Raw genomic sequence first — 21,056 nt, 5'->3', positions numbered from 1 at the left:
AGGAAAAACTTCGATTCCTTCATTTATATATAATATCCCAAAATGGATAAACACCTAGCGACGGAGCTAATAAAATCAAGAAACGCAGTTAGAGAAAAATATCAAAGGCTAAAACAAGCCGCAAGTGAATCCCAGACGCAACTCGAACAAACCTATAAACCGATAACTCAGCCTCTGCAGCAATTAATTTCATCAATAAATAAAACGGATATCAAACAAGAACCGTTTGAAGAAAAAGAAAATATTAAACATGAAGTGTTAACCTCGACGCCTACCAAAATAAAGGAGAAAAGAACCGGAAAAACCCCAATCTTACCTTCAGAATTGCCCTCATTTTTTGATACCTCCTTTCCGTCGATCCAACAACAAAGCAATGTTGTAGCTGAAAGTACGGGTCTTTCGGACAGCGATACTACGTTGGGAAATCTGTCAGATATTTTAGAACAAACTAAGCAAGCTATGCAGGATTACGTCGACACTCCCGCTTACGAGCAATGGTTGAATGACTTTAATAAATTACCACGAACATACATTGATGACAGCGTAAAAGATACCCAACATATATTTGACCATAATTATGGTATCGTTCATGACATAGAAAACGATAAATTTTTTCTGGGCTTAACCCAAAAAGCTGTGGAAATTGTCGGTAAAGATGTGAAGGTACAAGGTATTACATACCCTGGGACTGTGGGTTTGTATGAGTTACTTTTCAAGAAGGTGCCGGTCGGTTTCAAATCGCAAGATCTAGATAATTATATGGATATACTGAAAAGAACAAACGCGTATCGGAGAAACCATGACCCTAATGGACAAGTGCAAGGAAATGCATCATATAAATATATAAATATAATTGGACCTTATTTACAGGAGCGAGGAATAACAAAAACAAAAAACCCGGTGAGACGACTAGCTGACGCATTTTCTAAAGTGCCTCCGCCTTATAGGACAATCAAAACTGGGACGGGGTTAACTTTAAAATCAAATAAAGAAAATACAGATTATATTTATTGGGATAATGTTAACGAGCTTGTCGATAGATTAAGACTGTTATTGGCATCTACTGCTGCGGGGCACACGGGACATGAGAACGAAATAGCGTCAATTATTGAAGAACTAAGAGAGGGAAAAGTTATCTTATAAAATAAGCACGACTGAGAGTTAGAAAATTATTTGAGTAACAACCGCTGTCATGACTATTAATAAATTTGGAACACACATTAATCACCACCTTAACGAGAAATACGATAATTCAATGAAGGAGTTGGAAAAACATTTATCCAAAATAGAAGAGCTTGAGAAGACATTAAAGAACTATCAGGCAGATATCAATTCCCAACTTAATAAACTTTTGCCACAACAAAACCGATATACACAATGGGTGAACAAATACAATACGAGTTTGGACCAAATAAATCAGTTAGCGACAACAACTAATGAATGATTTAAAATGGTGTTTAATTCAAATTGACGGGCAATCGACAAAGTAATGAGCAGTGAGAAAGCACAACTCGTCCGAGAGCTGCACAAGCCGGCACGCAGAAATTACGCGTGTCGCAGAACTATAATACGAGGGCTGGATGATTTGTGGCAAGCGGATTTGGCTCAGCTAGACCGATATGCGAAACAAAATAAAAACTTTAAATTCATACTAGTCGTGATCGATTGCTTTTCAAAATACGTGTGGTGTCGACCGTTAAAAACAAAAACCGGTGTTGAAGTTACCAAAGCGTTTACCCAAATTCTCAAAGAAGGACGCCGGCCGCAAAATCTGCAAACTGATCTCGGCAAAGAGTTTTATAATATCCATTTTAAAAAAATGACGGGTAGGTTTGACATAAATCACTACAGTACATATAGCAACGTGAAAGCTGCCGTAGCCGAGAGAGTTATACGTACTCTCAAGGAAAAATTATTTAGATATTTTTCGTTAAACGGCACCTACAAATGGATAGATGTTTTATCCTCTGTTGTCGAAAAATATAACAGTAGCGTGCACAGGACCACCGGAATGAAACCTAAAGAAGTGAACAAAGATAACGCGCCTAGTTTGCTGAAATCAGCGTACAGTCACTTGAAAATTGTAGGACCATCTAAACTTAAACTGGACGACGTTGTAATGTTAGCCAGGACGCTTTTGGTCAGATTTAAATTAGGTCTAAAATATCTATGGAACAGCTCTCGAACAGGTCTAGGACAGCCTTAAACAGACCCAAAACCTCTACGGAACAGGTTTCTACAGGTCCGACACAGATATGGACCATTTTGCTTCTTTAAACAGGAATGTTTATTTCGCATTGCGATCGAACAATTATTTTTGGTGACGCAAAGTATAACATACTGACAAAATGAAATTACGGAGTGAGATTTTTTTTTTTGCGTTTTTGTTCGCGTCGAAGGAAATGCGACGATAACCTCGATGTCGAAGGAAACGCATGCGGTAAGAATATCAAACGTTTCGATTAAACCATTTCTTGTGTCGCAGGAAAACACGTATGCCGTTCCTAAGCGGTCTAATATGAAAGTCTCGTTTAAAACAAAGTTTAGTTTAAACATTTCGCAAAGCGATGATGTCATGCATCCGCTGCCGCACACCGACGACGCGGCGGGCAATGATATCAGCCAGTTGTCAAACGCGACGGCGGCGGTACGCCTACGACCAATTTTATCAGCGGGTCGCGTTATATTGCGGAATTCTCGCCAACACAAATCTTAATTATTCTGAAGGAACGTTCTCGAATGTAATTTTAAATTCATTACCCCAGACAAATTGGCTTAATTAACAAGTGACCGCCGCCATAGTGAGACTTCATTCTTTGGATTTTTGTTTGTGTGTCACCACTTAAAAAAGGTAAGTGTCAAGTAGAGATCTGGAACAGTTGGAGAGTGAGACGCCTATTCCTCGCAGCAAATAAAAATGTTCACCTGCGAATATTGCAACCGCTCGTTCAGCCGTAAAGACCACCTGGCGAGGCAAGGGGACTGTCGCGCAGCAGTACAAATTTGTGACGTTTGCGGCGGGATATACAAATCCGAGGGGGCTCTCCGACGCCATAAACGCGAGAAGCATGAGGTTCCCAAGGCGAAAAGACCCGCCGCCGCCCCTATTGCTGCAGACGAACCCAAGCGCCCGAGACTTGACCTACCGGAAGGTAAGGATTTTTGATTTTATATCCCAAACAATTCTCATATTGTATTTTATAGCTTCGACATCATCATCATCACCATCATCCACGCGCCATTGTACGCAGTGTAACTTGACCATTCCTGCAATGAGATGGCAAGGACACTTGCGTACTTTGGCTCACCGCCAAAAATGCAGCGTGGTGCAGGAGCCAGGAGTAGAAATGATACAGACCTCCTTCCGAAACCGCATAGTTACATACCGTCTGGCGTCCACCATTAACCCTACCGACGTTAAGGGCTTCTTGGACCACCTTAGGTCCAAAATCCTTACGTTGGTAGAGTCGAACGTCCGACGCTACGGCAACGTAAAAGTCGGTATGGAGCTATTCGGAAACTTCCTCTTACAGACGAAGGAACAAGAGGAGGTCAAGTCCTTCAATACCAAATATCGGCTGGTGAGCGGAAACACCGATCTGGAGGAGCTATACGTCCAGTTCGTCGACATCTTGGCTACCAAAGCGTCCGAGTTTCAGGAAAGGGACAGCGGTATGATTCATAAAAATGTATATTTCCGAACTAATTTCTTTCTCTTTTTTACAGGCTGGGCGTTGGAGGAACTTCTCCATTTAGAAATAGGGATTAACAAGTACAATCCCCTAAGGGCGTCGTCCTATGTTAGCCTGCCCAAGGAAATCGAAGCCAAAAAAGCTGTTTTGAACTTGCAAAATACGGACGAAAAATGCTTTATGTGGTCGATCTTGGCTGCTCTTCACCCAATTCACTGGACAAATAACGCTAACAGGGTCAGTAACTATGTAGAATTTCAGAACGAGCTGGATTTTACAGGTATCGATTTTCCCGTTAAACTTAAGGACATATCCACTTTTGAACGACTTAATGAAATTTCGGTCAATGTCTATGGCCTCGAGAGAGTCTATAACAAAGTCCGTAATGATGTTGAGGTCGTTGGTCCTTTGCATTTTACTGAATCTCGTAAAGAGAGACATGTAAACCTATTATTAATTAGTAATGACTATGGAGAAAATCATTATTGTTTAATAAGAAGTATGTCTCGGTTGGTTTCAAAACAATTAACTAAAAGGTCCTCTACAAAGTTTTTATGCGATGGGTGTTTGGTTTATTTTTATAACGAAGAAAAACTAAAGCGTCATAAAGAACACGACTGCACTCACATTTCCATCAAACTTCCGACCACCGAATTGCGCAAGGATAAATACGGTAAAGATGTTCCCGCGAATAAGCTGAAATTTGAAGAATTTGAAAAGAAATTAAAAGTTCCTTTTGTTGTGTACGCGGACTTTGAAACAGTCATGACTCCTTTACAGGTGGAAGGCGAACCGAATCCCGACAAATCGTTTACCGTCAAAACTCATATTCACGAGCCTTACTCTTTCGCCTACTTTGTCAAATGTAACTTTGACGATTCCCAGTCTACTTTTAAACAGTACAGAGGTCGGGGCGCACACAAAATTTTCATTGAATGGTTGGAGAGCGACTGCAAAGCGCTCTACAACAAGTTCATGAAAACTTCCGTGCCCATGACCACTCTATCGTTTGAACAAGAGACCGGCTTTCGAAACGCTGTGGCTTGTCACATTTGCGAGAAGCCATTTAATGCAGAGGACGAAAAAGTAAGGGATCATTGTCATATGACAGGCGAATTTCGAGGTGCGGCTCACTTCACTTGCAACTTGAATTTCAAAGTTCCGCGGCACATCCCTGTCTTTTTTCACCATTTAGGTTTCGACAGTCATTTATTTGTAAAAGTTATGGCTGAAGAAGGGGAAAAGATCGATGTCATCGCCCAAAACAAGGAACGTTACATTTCCTTTACGAAACATGTCCTAGTCGATAACATTGAGTCGGAGAAAGGAGGCAAAGGGAAAAGGGTATTTTTAAAACTCCGATTTTTAGATTCATTTCGATTTATGGCATCCAGTTTGGACAGATTGAGTCGAAATTTGAACGATAGTCAGTGTCGGGAAGTCAAAACATTTTTTGAAAATGAACAAGAATTTCAACTTATTCGACAGAAGGGCGTTTTTCCATATACGTATCTAGATTCTTTTTCAAAATTAGACGAAACCAAACTGCCATCGCACGAGGCCTTTTATGACTCCATGCGAAAGAGCAACATAACCAGGGAGGATTACAAGCGTGCCTGGACTGTGTGGAATTTGTTCAAATGTAAAACTTTAGGCGAATATTCAGATATTTATTTAAAATCCGACGTTTTACTTTTAGCCGATATTTTTGAAAACTTCAGAGAGGTGTGTCTGAAAACGTACGGTCTGGACCCGAGTCAGTTTTATACGACACCGGGTCTATCATGGACGAGCGCCCTGAAGGCGACAAAGGTCGAACTGGACCTGTTGACCGACGTGGACATGATACACTTCTTGAAGCACGGTATCCGCGGAGGAGTCAGTCAGTGTAGTGTGAGAAAGGCCGCGGCTAATAATAAATTTTTACCTCATTACGACCCTTCCAAACCTATTTCTTACGTCATGTACTTGGACGCTACCAATTTATACGGGGCGGCCATGTCACAATACCTCCCAACGGGAAACTTCGAGTGGTTGGAGGAGGGCAAAATTCAAAATTTAGATATTACGCGTATCCCCAACGATTCACCTAGGGGCTATATTTTCGAAGTATATTTGGACTATCCGGAAGTGCTGCATGACGCACACAACGAACTGCCTTTTTGCCCGGAATCCATCGTTTCGCCAATCGCGAAAACCAAAATGAGAAAACTTATTCCAATTTTAAACAATAAACGTAATTATGTATTGCATTATAGGAATCTGCAACAGGCTTTAAGCAACGGTTTAAAGCTTGTTCGCATCCATCGCGTTCTTGTTTTCGATCAATCTCCCTGGCTAAAACAATACATAGACTTGAATACGGCGATGCGTAATACAGCTAAAAATAAGTTTGAAAAAGATTTTTTCAAACTTATGAATAACGCTGTGTTTGGAAAAACGATGGAAAATGTGGACAAAAGGGTGGACGTGCGGCTCGTTTCCCATTGGGAAAATATTGGGAAAAGGTTGGGGGCAGAAGCGTTAATCGCGAGACCTAATTTTAAAAATGTCGCCATATTTAGCGAAAATCTAGTAGCTCTCCAGATGGAAAGGACTAAAGTCGTATATGATAAGCCTATTTACGCCGGATTTTGCATTTTGGACATATCCAAGACTCTCATATACGACTTTTTTTACGGCTATCTAAAGGCTAAGTACGGCGACAAAGCCGTCTTACTCTACACCGATACCGACAGCCTCGTTGTCCAAATTTTTTGCGAAAATTTCTACGAAGATATGAAAGAAAATTTGGACAAATTCGATACTTCTAATTACTCGGAGAACAACCAACACGGCATTCCTGTAAACAAGTCCGTTCTTGGTAAAATGAAGGACGAGAACGCAGGACGGCCGTTGTGGGAATTCTTGGGTACGGGAGCGAAAGCTTATTGCGTAAATGTGGACGGCAACGAGTTGACCAAAAAGGCCAAGGGCGTTGCTGACTCGGTCAGCCAGCGCGAACTTAGTCTCGACGACTATAAGCGCGCTGTCCACGAGGAAGGCACGCTAATCTTGCGCCAAATGTCTTCGTTTCGCTCACATTTACATGATATGTACGTCGAACTGAAAAATAAGGTGGCGTTGTCTTACGCGGATGACAAACGACATCTTATACCCGGCTCAGAGTACACGCTAGCTTGGGGCCATCGAAATTTAGTTGGTTCAAAGGACAGCGGGAAAATCACTGATTGATCGACCACCAGATATTTCTTTTGGCAAACTAATATGTTACGATTCCTTTAGATGATTGTAGTTTATATTTGTGTTTAATTTATGTATCTATTTATGTCCATATATGCTATTTATATATGCATATCGTTCGAATATATTTATTAATATGTGTCTATCCTGATGGGGTTTTGTATATGATTAATAAAACAATTTGTTCGATATTAGTGTCATTAAACGTCTTTTTCCCTGTTGCATTTTATTTAATCCGCAAAAAAAAAAAATGTTGTCAATAAATTATTATATTTTAAGCGACCTCGACGACCTTTTATTAGTTGAATTCTCTTATCGTCGCCGCCGAAATCGTCGTCGGCTAGGCTCGGCTAGGCTCGACTAACGTAGCGCGCGGGGTTCAAGGTTCGAATCCCCCGACCGCGCGCGACACACCGGTCGCTTTTTTCACCTCGCGCAAAAATACGTCAAAACAAAAAGGCACTAACGCAAAAACTACCCCTAGCGGGGCGAAATTGCCAAAAAGGCACTAACGCGAAAACTACCCCCTACCCCCCATTCAGGGTGACATCTGGCGATCGAAACCTGAGCTCTTAATGGGTGGCGACATCTCTCGTAGAATCGTCAAACTATTTTTATTTTATTTTTTTCTGTTGCTTGGGAATCTGTAAATTTGCAATCACAAAATCTCCCCCGGGGGACGGGGGATGGTCAAGTCACGAATAATTACTACTGTCATTATATTTTTATAAATTTACTTACTCAATCCCCATATTTGAGAAAAATTTCTGGGCTGAGCTGTTAATTAAAAAATATATATTTTAAGCAAAATAATGTCCGTTTGCAGTAGGTAGGTTTCGAACCTACGCTGCCATGGAGAATCTGGTTTCTAGTCAGAAGCCTTAACCGACACACAAGGCTAAATCTGTTTGAAAGTCGAACTATTTCTTTTGATGTGCCATGTGTTGAAATATAAGGCCATTATATTTTTATAAATTTATGTATTGAATCCCCATATTTGAGAAAAATTTCTGGACTGAGCTGTTAATTAAAAAATATGTATTTCAAGCAAAACAATGGCCGTTTGCAGCAGGTAGGTTTAGAACCTACGCTGCCATGGAGAATCTGATTTTTAGTCAGAAGCCTTAACCGACAGACCAAGGCTAAATCTGTTTGAAAGTCGAACTATTTCTGGTGATGTGCCATGCCTTGAAATATAAGTCCATTATATTTTTATAAATTTATGTACTCAATCCTTATATTTGAGAAAAATTTCTGGGCTGAGCTGTTAATTAAAAAATATATATTTCAAGCAAAACAATGACCGTTTGCAGCAGGTAGGTTTCGAACCTACGCTGCCATGGAGAATCTGATTTCTAGTCAGAAGCCTTAACCGACAGACCAAGGCTAAATCTGTTTGAAAGTCGAGCTATTTCTGGTGATGTGCCATGCGTTGAAATATAAGGCCATTATATTTTTATAAATTTATGTATTGAATCCCCATATTTTATAAAAATTTCTGGGCTGAGCTGTTAATTAAAAAATATATATTTCAAGCAAAACAATGGCCGTTTGCAGCATATAGGTTTCAAACCTACGCTGCCATGGAGAATCTGATTTCCACTTAGAAGCCTTAACCGACAGACCAAGGCTAAATCTGTTTGAAAGTCGAAGTATTTCTGATTATGTGAATATGATATATTAAAATATAAGTCCATTATATTTTTATAAATTTATGTACTCAATCCTTATATTTGAGAAAAATTTCTGGGCTGAGCTGTTAATTAAAAAATATATATTTAAAGCAAAACAATGGCCGTTTGCAGTAGGTAGGTTTCGAACTTACGCTGCAATAGAGAATTTGATTACTAGTCAGACGCCTTAACCGACAGACCAAGGCTAAATCTGTTTGAAAGTCGAACTATTTCTGGTGATGTGCCATGCGTTGAAATATAAGGCCAATTTATTTTTATAAATTTATGTAATCAATCCCCATTTTTTATAAAAATTTCTGGGCTGAGCTGTTAATTAAAAAATATATATTTCAAGCAAAACAATGGCCGTTTGCAGCATATAGGTTTCAAACCTACGCTGCCATGGAGAATCTGATTTCCACTTAGAAGCCTTAACCGACAGACCAAGGCTAAATCTGTTTGAAAGTCGAAGTATTTCTGATTATGTGAATATGATATATTAAAATATAAGTCCATTATATTTTTATAAATTTATGTACTCAATCCTTATATTTGAGAAAAATTTCTGGGCTGAGCTGTTAATTAAAAAATATATATTTCAAGCAAAACAATGACCGTTTGCAGCAGGTAGGTTTCGAACCTACGCTGCCATGGAGAATCTGATTTCTAGTCAGAAGCCTTAACCGACAGACCAAGGCTAAATCTGTTTGAAAGTCGAGCTATTTCTGGTGATGTGCCATGCGTTGAAATATAAGGCCATTATATTTTTATAAATTTATGTATTGAATCCCCATATTTTATAAAAATTTCTGGGCTGAGCTGTTAATTAAAAAATATATATTTCAAGCAAAACAATGGCCGTTTGCAGCATATAGGTTTCAAACCTACGCTGCCATGGAGAATCTGATTTCCACTCAGAAGCCTTAACCGACAGACCAAGGCTAAATCTGTTTGAAAGTCGAACTATTTCTGATTATGTGAATATGATATATTAAAATATAAGTCCATTATATTTTTATAAATTTATGTACTCAATCCTTATATTTGAGAAAAATTTCTGGGCTGAGCTGTTAATTAAAAAATATATATTTAAAGCAAAACAATGGCCGTTTGCAGTAGGTAGGTTTCGAACTTACGCTGCAATAGAGAATTTGATTACTAGTCAGACGCCTTAACCGACAGACCAAGGCTAAATCTGTTTGAAAGTCGAACTATTTCTGGTGATGTGCCATGCGTTGAAATATAAGGCCAATTTATTTTTATAAATTTATGTAATCAATCCCCATATTTTATAAAAATTTCTGGGCTGAGCTGTTAATTAAAAAATATATATTTCAAGCAAAACAATGGCCGTTTGCAGCATATAGGTTTCGAACCTACGCTGCCATGGAGAATCTGATTTCCACTCAGAAGCCTTAACCGACAGACCAGGGCTAAATCTGTTTGAAAGTCGAACTATTTCTGATTATGTGCCATGCATTGAAATATAAGTCCATTATATTTTTATAAATTTATGTACTCAATCCTTATATTTGAGAAAAATTTCTGGGCTGAGCTGTTAATTAAAAAATATATATTTCAAGCAAAACAATGGCCGTTTGCAGTAGGTAGGTTTCGAACCTACGCTGCCATAGAGAATCTGATTTCTAGTCAGACGCCTTAACCGACAGACCAAGGCTAAATCTGTATGAAAGTCGAACTATTTCTGGTGATGTGCCTTGTGTTGAAATATAAGGCCATTACATTTTTATAAATTTATGTAGTCAATCCCCATATCTGAGAAAAATTTCTGGGCTGAGCTGTTAATTAAAAAATATATATTTCAAGCAAAACAATGGCCGTTTGCAGCATATAGGTTTCGAACCTACGCTGCCATGTAGAATCTGATTTCTAATCAGAAGCCTTAGCCGACAGACCAAGGCTAAATCTGTTTGAAAGTCGAAATATTTCTGGTGATGTGCCATGAGTTGAAATATAAGGCCATCATATTTTTATAAATTTATGTATTGAATCCCATATTTGAGAAAAATTTCTGGGCTGAGCTGTTAATTAAAAAATATGTGTTAAACAATTTCCGTTTGCAGCAGGTAGCTTTTGAACCTACGCTGCCATGTAGAATCTGATTTCTAGTCAGAAGCCTTAGCCGACAGACCAAGGCTAAATCTGTTTGAAAGTCGAAATATTTCTGGTGATGTGCCATGAGTTGAAATATAAGGCCATCATATTTTTATAAATTTATGTATTGAATCCCATATTTGAGAAAAATTTCTGGGCTGAGCTGTTAATTAAAAATATATATATTTCAAGCAAAACAATGGCCGTTTGCAGCAGGTAGGTTTCGAACCTACGCTGCCATGGAGAATCTGATTTCTAGTCAGAAGCCTTAACCGACAGACCAAGGCTAAATCTGTTTGAAAGTCGAGCTATTTCTGGTGATGTGCCATGCGTTGAAATATAAGGCCATTATATTTTTATAAATTTATGTATTGAATCCCCATATTTTATAAAAATTTCTGGGCTGAGCTGTTAATTAAAAAATATATATTTCAAGCAAAACAATGGCCGTTTGCAGCATACAGGTTTCGAACCTACGCTGCCATGGAGAATCTGATTTCCACTCAGAAGCCTTAACCGACAGACCAAGGCTAAATCTGTTTGAAAGTCGAACTATTTCTGATTATGTGAATATGATATATTGAAATATAAGTCCATTATATTTTTATAAATTTATGTACTCAATCCTTATATTTGAGAAAAATTTCTGGGCTGAGCTGTTAATTAAAAAATATATATTTAAAGCAAAACAATGGCCGTTTGCAGTAGGTAGGTTTCGAACTTACGCTGCAATAGAGAATTTGATTACTAGTCAGACGCCTTAACCGACAGACCAAGGCTAAATCTGTTTGAAAGTCGAACTATTTCTGGTGATGTGCCATGCGTTGAAATATAAGGCCAATTTATTTTTATAAATTTATGTAATCAATCCCCATTTTTTATAAAAATTTCTGGGCTGAGCTGTTAATTCAAAAATATATATTTCAAGCAAAACAATGGCCGTTTGCAGCAGGTAGGTTTCGAACCTACGCTGCCATGGAGAATCTGGTTTCTAGTCAGAAGCCTTAACCGACACACAAGGCTAAATCTGTTTGAAAGTCGAACTATTTCTTTTGATGTGCCATGTGTTGAAATATAAGGCCATTATATTTTTATAAATTTATGTATTGAATCCCCATATTTGAGAAAAATTTCTGGACTGAGCTGTTAATTAAAAAATATGTATTTCAAGCAAAACAATGGCCGTTTGCAGCAGGTAGGTTTAGAACCTACGCTGCCATGGAGAATCTGATTTTTAGTCAGAAGCCTTAACCGACAGACCAAGGCTAAATCTGTTTGAAAGTCGAACTATTTCTGGTGATGTGCCATGCCTTGAAATATAAGTCCATTATATTTTTATAAATTTATGTACTCAATCCTTATATTTGAGAAAAATTTCTGGGCTGAGCTGTTAATTAAATAATATATATTTCAAGCAAAACAATGACCGTTTGCAGCAGGTAGGTTTCGAACCTACGCTGCCATGGAGAATCTGATTTCTAGTCAGAAGCCTTAACCGACAGACCAAGGCTAAATCTGTTTGAAAGTCGAGCTATTTCTGGTGATGTGCCATGCGTTGAAATATAAGGCCATTATATTTTTATAAATTTATGTATTGAATCCCCATATTTTATAAAAATTTCTGGGCTGAGCTGTTAATTAAAAAATATATATTTCAAGCAAAACAATGGCCGTTTGCAGCATATAGGTTTCAAACCTACGCTGCCATGGAGAATCTGATTTCCACTCAGAAGCCTTAACCGACAGACCAAGGCTAAATCTGTTTGAAAGTCGAACTATTTCTGATTATGTGAATATGATATATTAAAATATAAGTCCATTATATTTTTATAAATTTATGTACTCAATCCTTATATTTGAGAAAAATTTCTGGGCTGAGCTGTTAATTAAAAAATATATATTTAAAGCAAAACAATGGCCGTTTGCAGTAGGTAGGTTTCGAACTTACGCTGCAATAGAGAATTTGATTACTAGTCAGACGCCTTAACCGACAGACCAAGGCTAAATCTGTTTGAAAGTCGAACTATTTCTGGTGATGTGCCATGCGTTGAAATATAAGGCCAATTTATTTTTATAAATTTATGTAATCAATCCCCATATTTTATAAAAATTTCTGAGCTGAGCTGTTAATTAAAAAATACATATTTCAAGCAAAACAATGGCCGTTTGCAGCATATAGGTTTCGAACCTACGCTGCCATGGAGAATCTGATTTCCACTCAGAAGCCTTAACCGACAGACCAGGGCTAAATCTGTTTGAAAGTCGAACTATTTCTGATTATGTGCCATGCATTGAAATATAAGTCCATTATATTTTTATAAATTTATGTACTCAATCCTTATATTTGAGAAAAATTTCTGGGCTGAGCTGTTAATTAAAAAATATATATTTCAAGCAAAACAATGGCCGTTTGCAGTAGGTAGGTTTCGAACCTACGCTGCCATAGAGAATCTGATTTCTAGTCAGACGCCTTAACCGACAGACCAAGGCTAAATCTGTATGAAAGTCGAACTATTTCTGGTGATGTGCCTTGTGTTGAAATATAAGGCCATTACATTTTTATAAATTTATGTAGTCAATCCCCATATCTGAGAAAAATTTCTGGGCTGAGCTGTTAATTAAAAAATATATATTTCAAGCAAAACAATGGCCGTTTGCAGCATATAGGTTTCGAACCTACGCTGCCATGTAGAATCTGATTTCTAATCAGAAGCCTTAGCCGACAGACCAACTCTAAATCTGTTTGAAAGTCGAAATATTTCTGGTGATGTGCCATGAGTTGAAATATAAGGCCATCATATTTTTATAAATTTATGTATTGAATCCCATATTTGAGAAAAATTTCTGGGCTGAGCTGTTAATTAAAAAATATGTGTTTCAAGCAAAACAATTTCCGTTTGCAGCAGGTAGCTTTTGAACCTACGCTGCCATGTAGAATCTGATTTCTAGTCAGAAGCCTTAGCCGACAGACCAAGGCTAAATCTGTTTGAAAGTCGAAATATTTCTGGTGATGTGCCATGAGTTGAAATATAAGGCCATCATATTTTTATAAATTTATGTATTGAATCCCATATTTGAGAAAAATTTCTGGGCTGAGCTGTTAATTAAAAATATATATATTTCAAGCAAAACAATGGCCGTTTGCAGCAGGTAGGTTTCGAACCTACGCTGCCATGGAGAATCTGATTTCTAGTCAGAAGCCTTAACCGACAGACCAAGGCTAAATCTGTTTGAAAGTCGAGCTATTTCTGGTGATGTGCCATGCGTTGAAATATAAGGCCATTATATTTTTATAAATTTATGTATTGAATCCCCATATTTTATAAAAATTTCTGGGCTGAGCTGTTAATTAAAAAATATATATTTCAAGCAAAACAATGGCCGTTTGCAGCATATAGGTTTCGAACCTACGCTGCCATGGAGAATCTGATTTCCACTCAGAAGCCTTAACCGACAGACCAAGGCTAAATCTGTTTGAAAGTCGAACTATTTCTGATTATGTGAATATGATATATTGAAATATAAGTCCATTATATTTTTATAAATTTATGTACTCAATCCTTATATTTGAGAAAAATTTCTGGGCTGAGCTGTTAATTAAAAAATATGTATTTCAAGCAAAACAATGGCCGTTTGCAGCAGGTAGGTTTCGAACCTACGCTGCCATGGAGAATCTGATTTCTAGTCAGAAGCCTTAACCGACAGACCAAGGCTAAATCTGTTTGAAAGTCGAACTATTTCTGGTGATGTGCCATGCGTTGAAATATAAGGCCAATTTATTTTTATAAATTTATGTAATCAATCCCCATATTTTATAAAAATTTCTGGGCTGAGCTGTTAATTAAAAAATATATATTTCAAGCAAAACAATGGCCGTTTGCAGCATATAGGTTTCGAACCTACGCTGCCATGGAGAATCTGATTTCCACTCAGAAGCCTTAACCGACAGACCAGGGCTAAATCTGTTTGAAAGTCGAACTATTTCTGATTATGTGCCATGCATTGAAATATAAGTCCATTATATTTTTATAAATTTATGTACTCAATCCCCATATCTGAGAAAAATTTGTGGGCTGAGCTGTTAATTGAAAAATATATATTTCAAGCAAAACAATGGCCGTTTGCAGCATATAGGTTTCGAACCTACGCTGCCATGGAGAATCTGATTTCTAGTCAGAAGTCTTAACCGACAGACCAAGGCTAAATCTGATTGAAAGTAGAACTATTTCTGGTGATGTGCCATGCGTTGAAATATAAGGCCATTATATTTTTATAAATTTATGTATTGAATCCCCATATTTGAGAAAAAATTCTGATATAGAGAATCTGGTTTCTAGTCAGACACCTTAACCGACAGACCAAGGCAAAATCTGTTTGAAAGTCGAAATATTTCTGGTATATAAAACCATTATATTTTTATAAATTTATGCACTCAACCCCATATTTGAGAAAAATTTCTGAGCTGAGCTGTTAATTAAAAAATATATATTTTATACAAAACAATGGCCGTTTGCAGGAGGTAGGTTTCGAACTTACGATGCCATAGAGAATCTGATTTCTAGTCAGACGCCTTAACCGACAGACCAAGGCTTAATCTGTTTGAAAGTCGAACTTTTTCTGGTGATGTGCCATGCGTTGAAATATAAGTCCATTATATTTTTATAAGTTTATGTACTCAATCCCAATATTTGAGAAAAATTTCTGGGCTGAGCTGTTAATTAAAAAATATATATTTCAAGCAAAACAATGGCCGTTTGCAGGAGGTAGGTTTCGAACCTACGCTGCCATAGAGAATCTGATTTCTAGTCAGACGCCTTCACCGACAGACCAGGGCTTAATCTGTTTTAAAGTAGCAATATATCTCGTGATGTGCCATTTGTATTGTATTATATTATTATTATTATTGTATTGTATTATTTTAAATTTATGAACTCAATCCCCATAATGGACAAAATTTTCTGGGATAAGCTGCTATTTACGAAAATTATGTTTCAAGCAAAACAATATTCGTTTCCAGTAGGTAGGTTTCGAAACTATACTGATAGAGAATCTGATTTCTAGTGAGACGCCCTAACCGTCAGACCAAGGCTAAATCTGTTTGAGAGTCGAACTATTTCTGGTGATGTGCCATGTGTTGAAATGTAAGGCCATTATATTTTTTTAAATTTATATAGTCAATCCATATATTTTAGAAAAATTTCTGGGCTGAGCTGTTAATTAAAAAATATATATTTCAAGCAAAACAATGGCTGTTTGCAGTAGGTAGGTTTCGAACCTACGCTGCCATGGAGAATCTGATTTCTAGTCAGAAGCCTTAACCGACAGACCTAGGCTAAATCTGTTTGAAAGTCGAACTATTTCTGGTGATGTGCCATGCGTTGAAATATAAGTCCATTCTATTTTTATAAATTTATGTACTCAATCCTTATATTTGAGAAACATTTCTGGGCTGAGCTGTTAATTAAAAAATATATATTTCAAGCAAAACAATGGCCGTTTGCAGTAGGTAGGTTTCGAACCTACGCTGCCATAGAGAATCTGATTTCTAGAAAGACGCCTTAACCGACAGACCAAGGCTAAATCTGTATGAAAGTCGAACTATTTCTGGTGATGTGCCTTGTGTTGAAATATAAGGCCATTACATTTTTATAAATTTATTTAGTCAATCCCTATATCTGAGAAAAATTTCTGGGCTGAGCTCTTAATTAAAAAATATATATTTCAAGCAAAACAATGGCCGTTTGCAGCATATAGGTTTCGAACCTACGCTGCCATGGAGAATCTGATTTCTAGTCAGAAGTCTTAACCGACAGAAAAAGGCTAAATCTGTATGAAAGTCGAACTATTTCTGGTGATGTGCCTTGTGTTGAAATATAAGGCCATTACATTTTTATATATTTATGTATTGAATCCCCATATTTGAGATAAATTTCTGGGCTGAGCTGTTAATTAAAAAATATATATTTCAAGCAAAACAATGGCCGTTTGCAGTATGTAGGTTTCGAACCTACGCTGCCATAGAGAATCTGATTTCTAGTCAGACGCCTTAACCGACAGACCAAGGCTAAATCTGTTTGAAAGTCGAACTATTTCTGGTGATGTGCCTCGCGTTGAAATAAAAGGCCATTATATTTTTATAAATTTATGTACTCAATCCCCATATCTGAGAAAAATTTGTGGGCTGAGCTGTTAATTAAAAAATATGTGTTTCAAGCAAAACAATTTCCGTTTGCAGCAGGTAGCTTTTGAACCTACGCTGCCATGTAGAATCTGATTTCTAGTCAGAAGCCTTAGCCGACAGACCAAGGCTAAATCTGTTTGAAAGTCGAAATATTTCTGGTGATGTGCCATGAGTTGAAATATAAGGCCATCATATTTTTATAAATTTATGTATTGAATCCCATATTTGAGAAAAATTTCTGGACTGAGCTCTTAATTAAAAAATATATATTTCAAGCAAAACAATGGCCGTTTGCAGCAGGTAGGTTTCGAACCTACGCTGCCATGGAGAATCTGATTTCTAGTCAGAAGCCTTAACGGACACACAAGGCTAAACCTGTTTGAAAGTCGAACTATTTCTGGTGATGTCCCATGCGTTGAAATATAAGGCCATTATATTTTTATAAATTTATGTATTGAATCCCCATATTTGAGAAAAATTTCTGGGCTGAGCTGTTAATTAAAAAATATATATTTCAAGCAAAACAATGGCCGTTTGCAGCATATAGGTTTCGAACCTACGCTGCCATGGGGAATCTGATTTCTAGTCAGAAGCCTAAACCGACAGACCAAGGCTTAATCTGTTTGAAAGTCTAACTATTTCTGGTGATGTGCCATGCGTTGAAATATAAGTCCATTATATTTTTATAAATTTATGTAATCAATCCTTATATTTGAGAAAAATTTCTGGGCTGAGCTGTTAATTAAAAAATATATATTTCAAGCAAAACAATGGCCGTTTGCAGCAGGTAGGTTTCGAACCTACGCTGCCATGGAGAATCTGGTTTCTAGTCAGAAGCCTTAACCGACACACAAGGCTAAATCTGTTTGAAAGTCGAACTATTTCTTTTGATGTGCCATGTGTTGAAATATAAGGCCATTATATTTTTATAAATTTATGTATTGAATCCCCATATTTGAGAAAAATTTCTGGACTGAGCTGTTAATTAAAAAATATGTATTTCAAGCAAAACAATGGCCGTTTGCAGCAGGTAGGTTTAGAACCTACGCTGCCATGGAGAATCTGAATTTTAGTCAGAAGCCTTAACCGACAGACCAAGGCTAAATCTGTTTGAAAGTCGAACTATTTCTGGTGATGTGCCATGCCTTGAAATATAAGTCCATTATATATTTATAAATTTATGTACTCAATCCTTATATTTGAGAAAAATTTCTGGGCTGAGCTGTTAATTAAAAAATATATATTTCAAGCAAAACAATGGCCGTTTGCAGCAGGTAGGTTTCGAACCTACGCTGCCATGGAGAATCTGATTTCTAGTCAGAAGCCTTAACCGACAGACCAAGGCTAAATCTGTTTGAAAGTCGAGCTATTTCTGGTGATGTGCCATGCGTTGAAATATAAGGCCATTATATTTTTATAAATTTATGTAATCAATCCTTATATTTGAGAAAAATTTCTGGTCTGAGCTGTTAATTAAAAAATATATATTTCAAGCAAAACAATGGCCGTTTGCAGCAGGTAGGTTTCGAACCTACGCTGCCATGGAGAATCTGGTTTCTAGTCAGAAGCCTTAACCGACACACAAGGCTAAATCTGTTTGAAAGTCGAACTATTTCTTTTGATGTGCCATGTGTTGAAATATAAGGCCATTATATTTTTATAAATTTATGTATTGAATCCCCATATTTGAGAAAAATTTCTGGACTGAGCTGTTAATTAAAAAATATGTATTTCAAGCAAAACAATGGCCGTTTGCAGCAGGTAGGTTTAGAACCTACGCTGCCATGGAGAATCTGATTTTTAGTCAGAAGCCTTAACCGACAGACCAAGGCTAAATCTGTTTGAAAGTCGAACTATTTCTGGTGATGTGCCATGCGTTGAAATATAAGTCCATTATATTTTTATAAATTTATGTAATCAAGCCTTATATTTGAGAAAAATTTCTGGGCTGAGCTGTTAATTAAAAAATATATATTTCAAGCAAAACAATGGCCGTTTGCAGCAGGTAGGTTTCGAACCTACGCTGCCATGGAGAATCTGATTTCTAGTCAGAAGCCTTAACCGACAGACCAAGGCTAAATCTGTTTGAAAGTCGAAATATTTTTGGTGATGTGCCATGAGTTGAAATATAAGGCCATCATATTTTTATAAATTTATGTATTGAATCCCATATTTGAGAAAAATTTCTGGGCTGAGCTGTTAATTAAAAAATATGTGTTTCAAGCAAAACAATTTCCGTTTGCAGCAGGTAGCTTTTGAACCTACGCTGCCATGGAGAATCTGATTTCTAGTCAGAAGCCTTAACCGACAGACCAAGGCTAAATCTGTTTGAAAGTCGAACTATTTCTGGTGATGTGCCATGCGTTGAAATATAAGTCCATTATATTTTTATAAATTTATGTAATCAATCCTTATATTTGAGAAAAATTTCTGGGCTGAGCTGTTAATTAAAAAATATATATTTCAAGCAAAACAATGGCCGTTTGCAGTATGTAGGTTTCGAACCTACGCTGCCATAGAGAATCTGATTTCTAGTCAGACGCCTTAACCGACAGACCAAGGCTAAATCTGTTTGAAAGTTGAACTATTTCTGGTGATGTGCCTCGCGTTGAAATAAAAGGCCATTATATTTTTATAAATTTATGTACTCAATCCCCATATCTGAGAAAAATTTGTGGGCTGAGCTGTTAATTAAAAAATATGTGTTTCAAGCAAAACAATTTCCGTTTGCAGCAGGTAGCTTTTGAACCTACGCTGCCATGTAGAATCTGATTTCTAGTCAGAAGCCTTAGCCGACAGACCAAGGCTAAATCTGTTTGAAAGTCGAAATATTTCTGGTGATGTGCCATGAGTTGAAATATAAGGCCATCATATTTTTATAAATTTATGTATTGAATCCCATATTTGAGAAAAATTTCTGGACTGAGCTCTTAATTAAAAAATATATATTTCAAGCAAAACAATGGCCGTTTGCAGCAGGTAGGTTTCGAACCTACGCTGCCATGGAGAATCTGATTTCTAGTCAGAAGCCTTAACGGACACACAAGGCAAAACCTGTTTGAAAGTCGAACTATTTCTGGTGATGTCCCATGCGTTGAAATATAAGGCCATTATATTTTTATAAATTTATGTATTGAATCCCCATATTTGAGAAAAATTTCTGGGCTGAGCTGTTAATTAAAAAATATATATTTCAAGCAAAACAATGGCCGTTTGCAGCATATAGGTTTCGAACCTACGCTGCCATGGGGAATCTGATTTCTAGTCAGAAGCCTAAACCGACAGACCAAGGCTTAATCTGTTTGAAAGTCTAACTATTTCTGGTGATGTGCCATGCGTTGAAATATAAGTCCATTATATATTTATAAATTTATGTACTCAATCCTTATATTTGAGAAAAATTTCTGGACTGAGCTGTTAATTAAAAAATATGTATTTCAAGCAAAACAATGGCCGTTTGCAGCAGGTAGGTTTAGAACCTACGCTGCCATGGAGAATCTGATTTCCACTCAGAAGCCTTAACCGACAGACCAAGGCTAAATCTGTTTGAAAGTCGAACTATTTCTGATTATGTGAATATGATATATTGAAATATAAGTCCATTATATTTTTATAAATTTATGTACTCAATCCTTATATTTGAGAAAAATTTCTGGGCTGAGCTGTTAATTAAAAAATATATATTTCAAGCAAAACAATGGCCGTTTGCAGCAGGTAGGTTTCGAACCTACGCTGCCATGGAGAATCTGATTTCTAGTCAGAAGCCTTAACCGACAGACCAAGGCTAAATCTGTTTGAAAGTCGAGCTATTTCTGGTGATGTGCCATGCGTTGAAATATAAGGCCATTATATTTTTATAAATTTATGTAATCAATCCTTATATTTGAGAAAAATTTCTGGTCTGAGCTGTTAATTAAAAAATATATATTTCAAGCAAAACAATGGCCGTTTGCAGCAGGTAGGTTTCGAACCTACGCTGCCATGGAGAATCTGGTTTCTAGTCAGAAGCCTTAACCGACACACAAGGCTAAATCTGTTTGAAAGACGAACTATTTCTTTTGATGTGCCATGTGTTGAAATATAAGGCCATTATATTTTTATAAATTTATGTATTGAATCCCCATATTTGAGAAAAATTTCTGGACTGAGCTG

General features: G+C 37.0%; 1 protein-coding gene across 1 annotated transcript in view; it reads left to right on the top strand.

Moving 5' to 3' along the window:
- Positions 1–3,545: 3,545 nt before the first annotated feature.
- LOC132695938 (uncharacterized) overlaps positions 3,546–21,056 on the top strand; it is a 173,966-nt gene continuing 156,455 nt past the window's right edge. Inside the window, exons 1-2 of the mRNA XM_060660494.1 lie at positions 3,546–3,672; positions 3,727–4,557. Coding sequence (XP_060516477.1) covers positions 3,873–4,557 — 685 coding nt within the window. The 5' untranslated portion in view covers positions 3,546–3,672; positions 3,727–3,872. The remainder of the gene's footprint in view (positions 3,673–3,726; positions 4,558–21,056) is intronic.

The sequence above is a fragment of the Cylas formicarius genome, unplaced genomic scaffold, assembly GCF_029955315.1.
Source record: "Cylas formicarius isolate icCylForm1 unplaced genomic scaffold, icCylForm1.1 PGA_scaffold_16__1_contigs__length_5364039, whole genome shotgun sequence".
In the NCBI taxonomy this organism is placed as follows: Eukaryota; Metazoa; Arthropoda; class Insecta; order Coleoptera; family Brentidae; genus Cylas; species Cylas formicarius.
The sequence above is the reverse complement of the archived record's forward strand: the minus strand, read 5'-3'. Positions and strand labels throughout refer to the sequence as shown.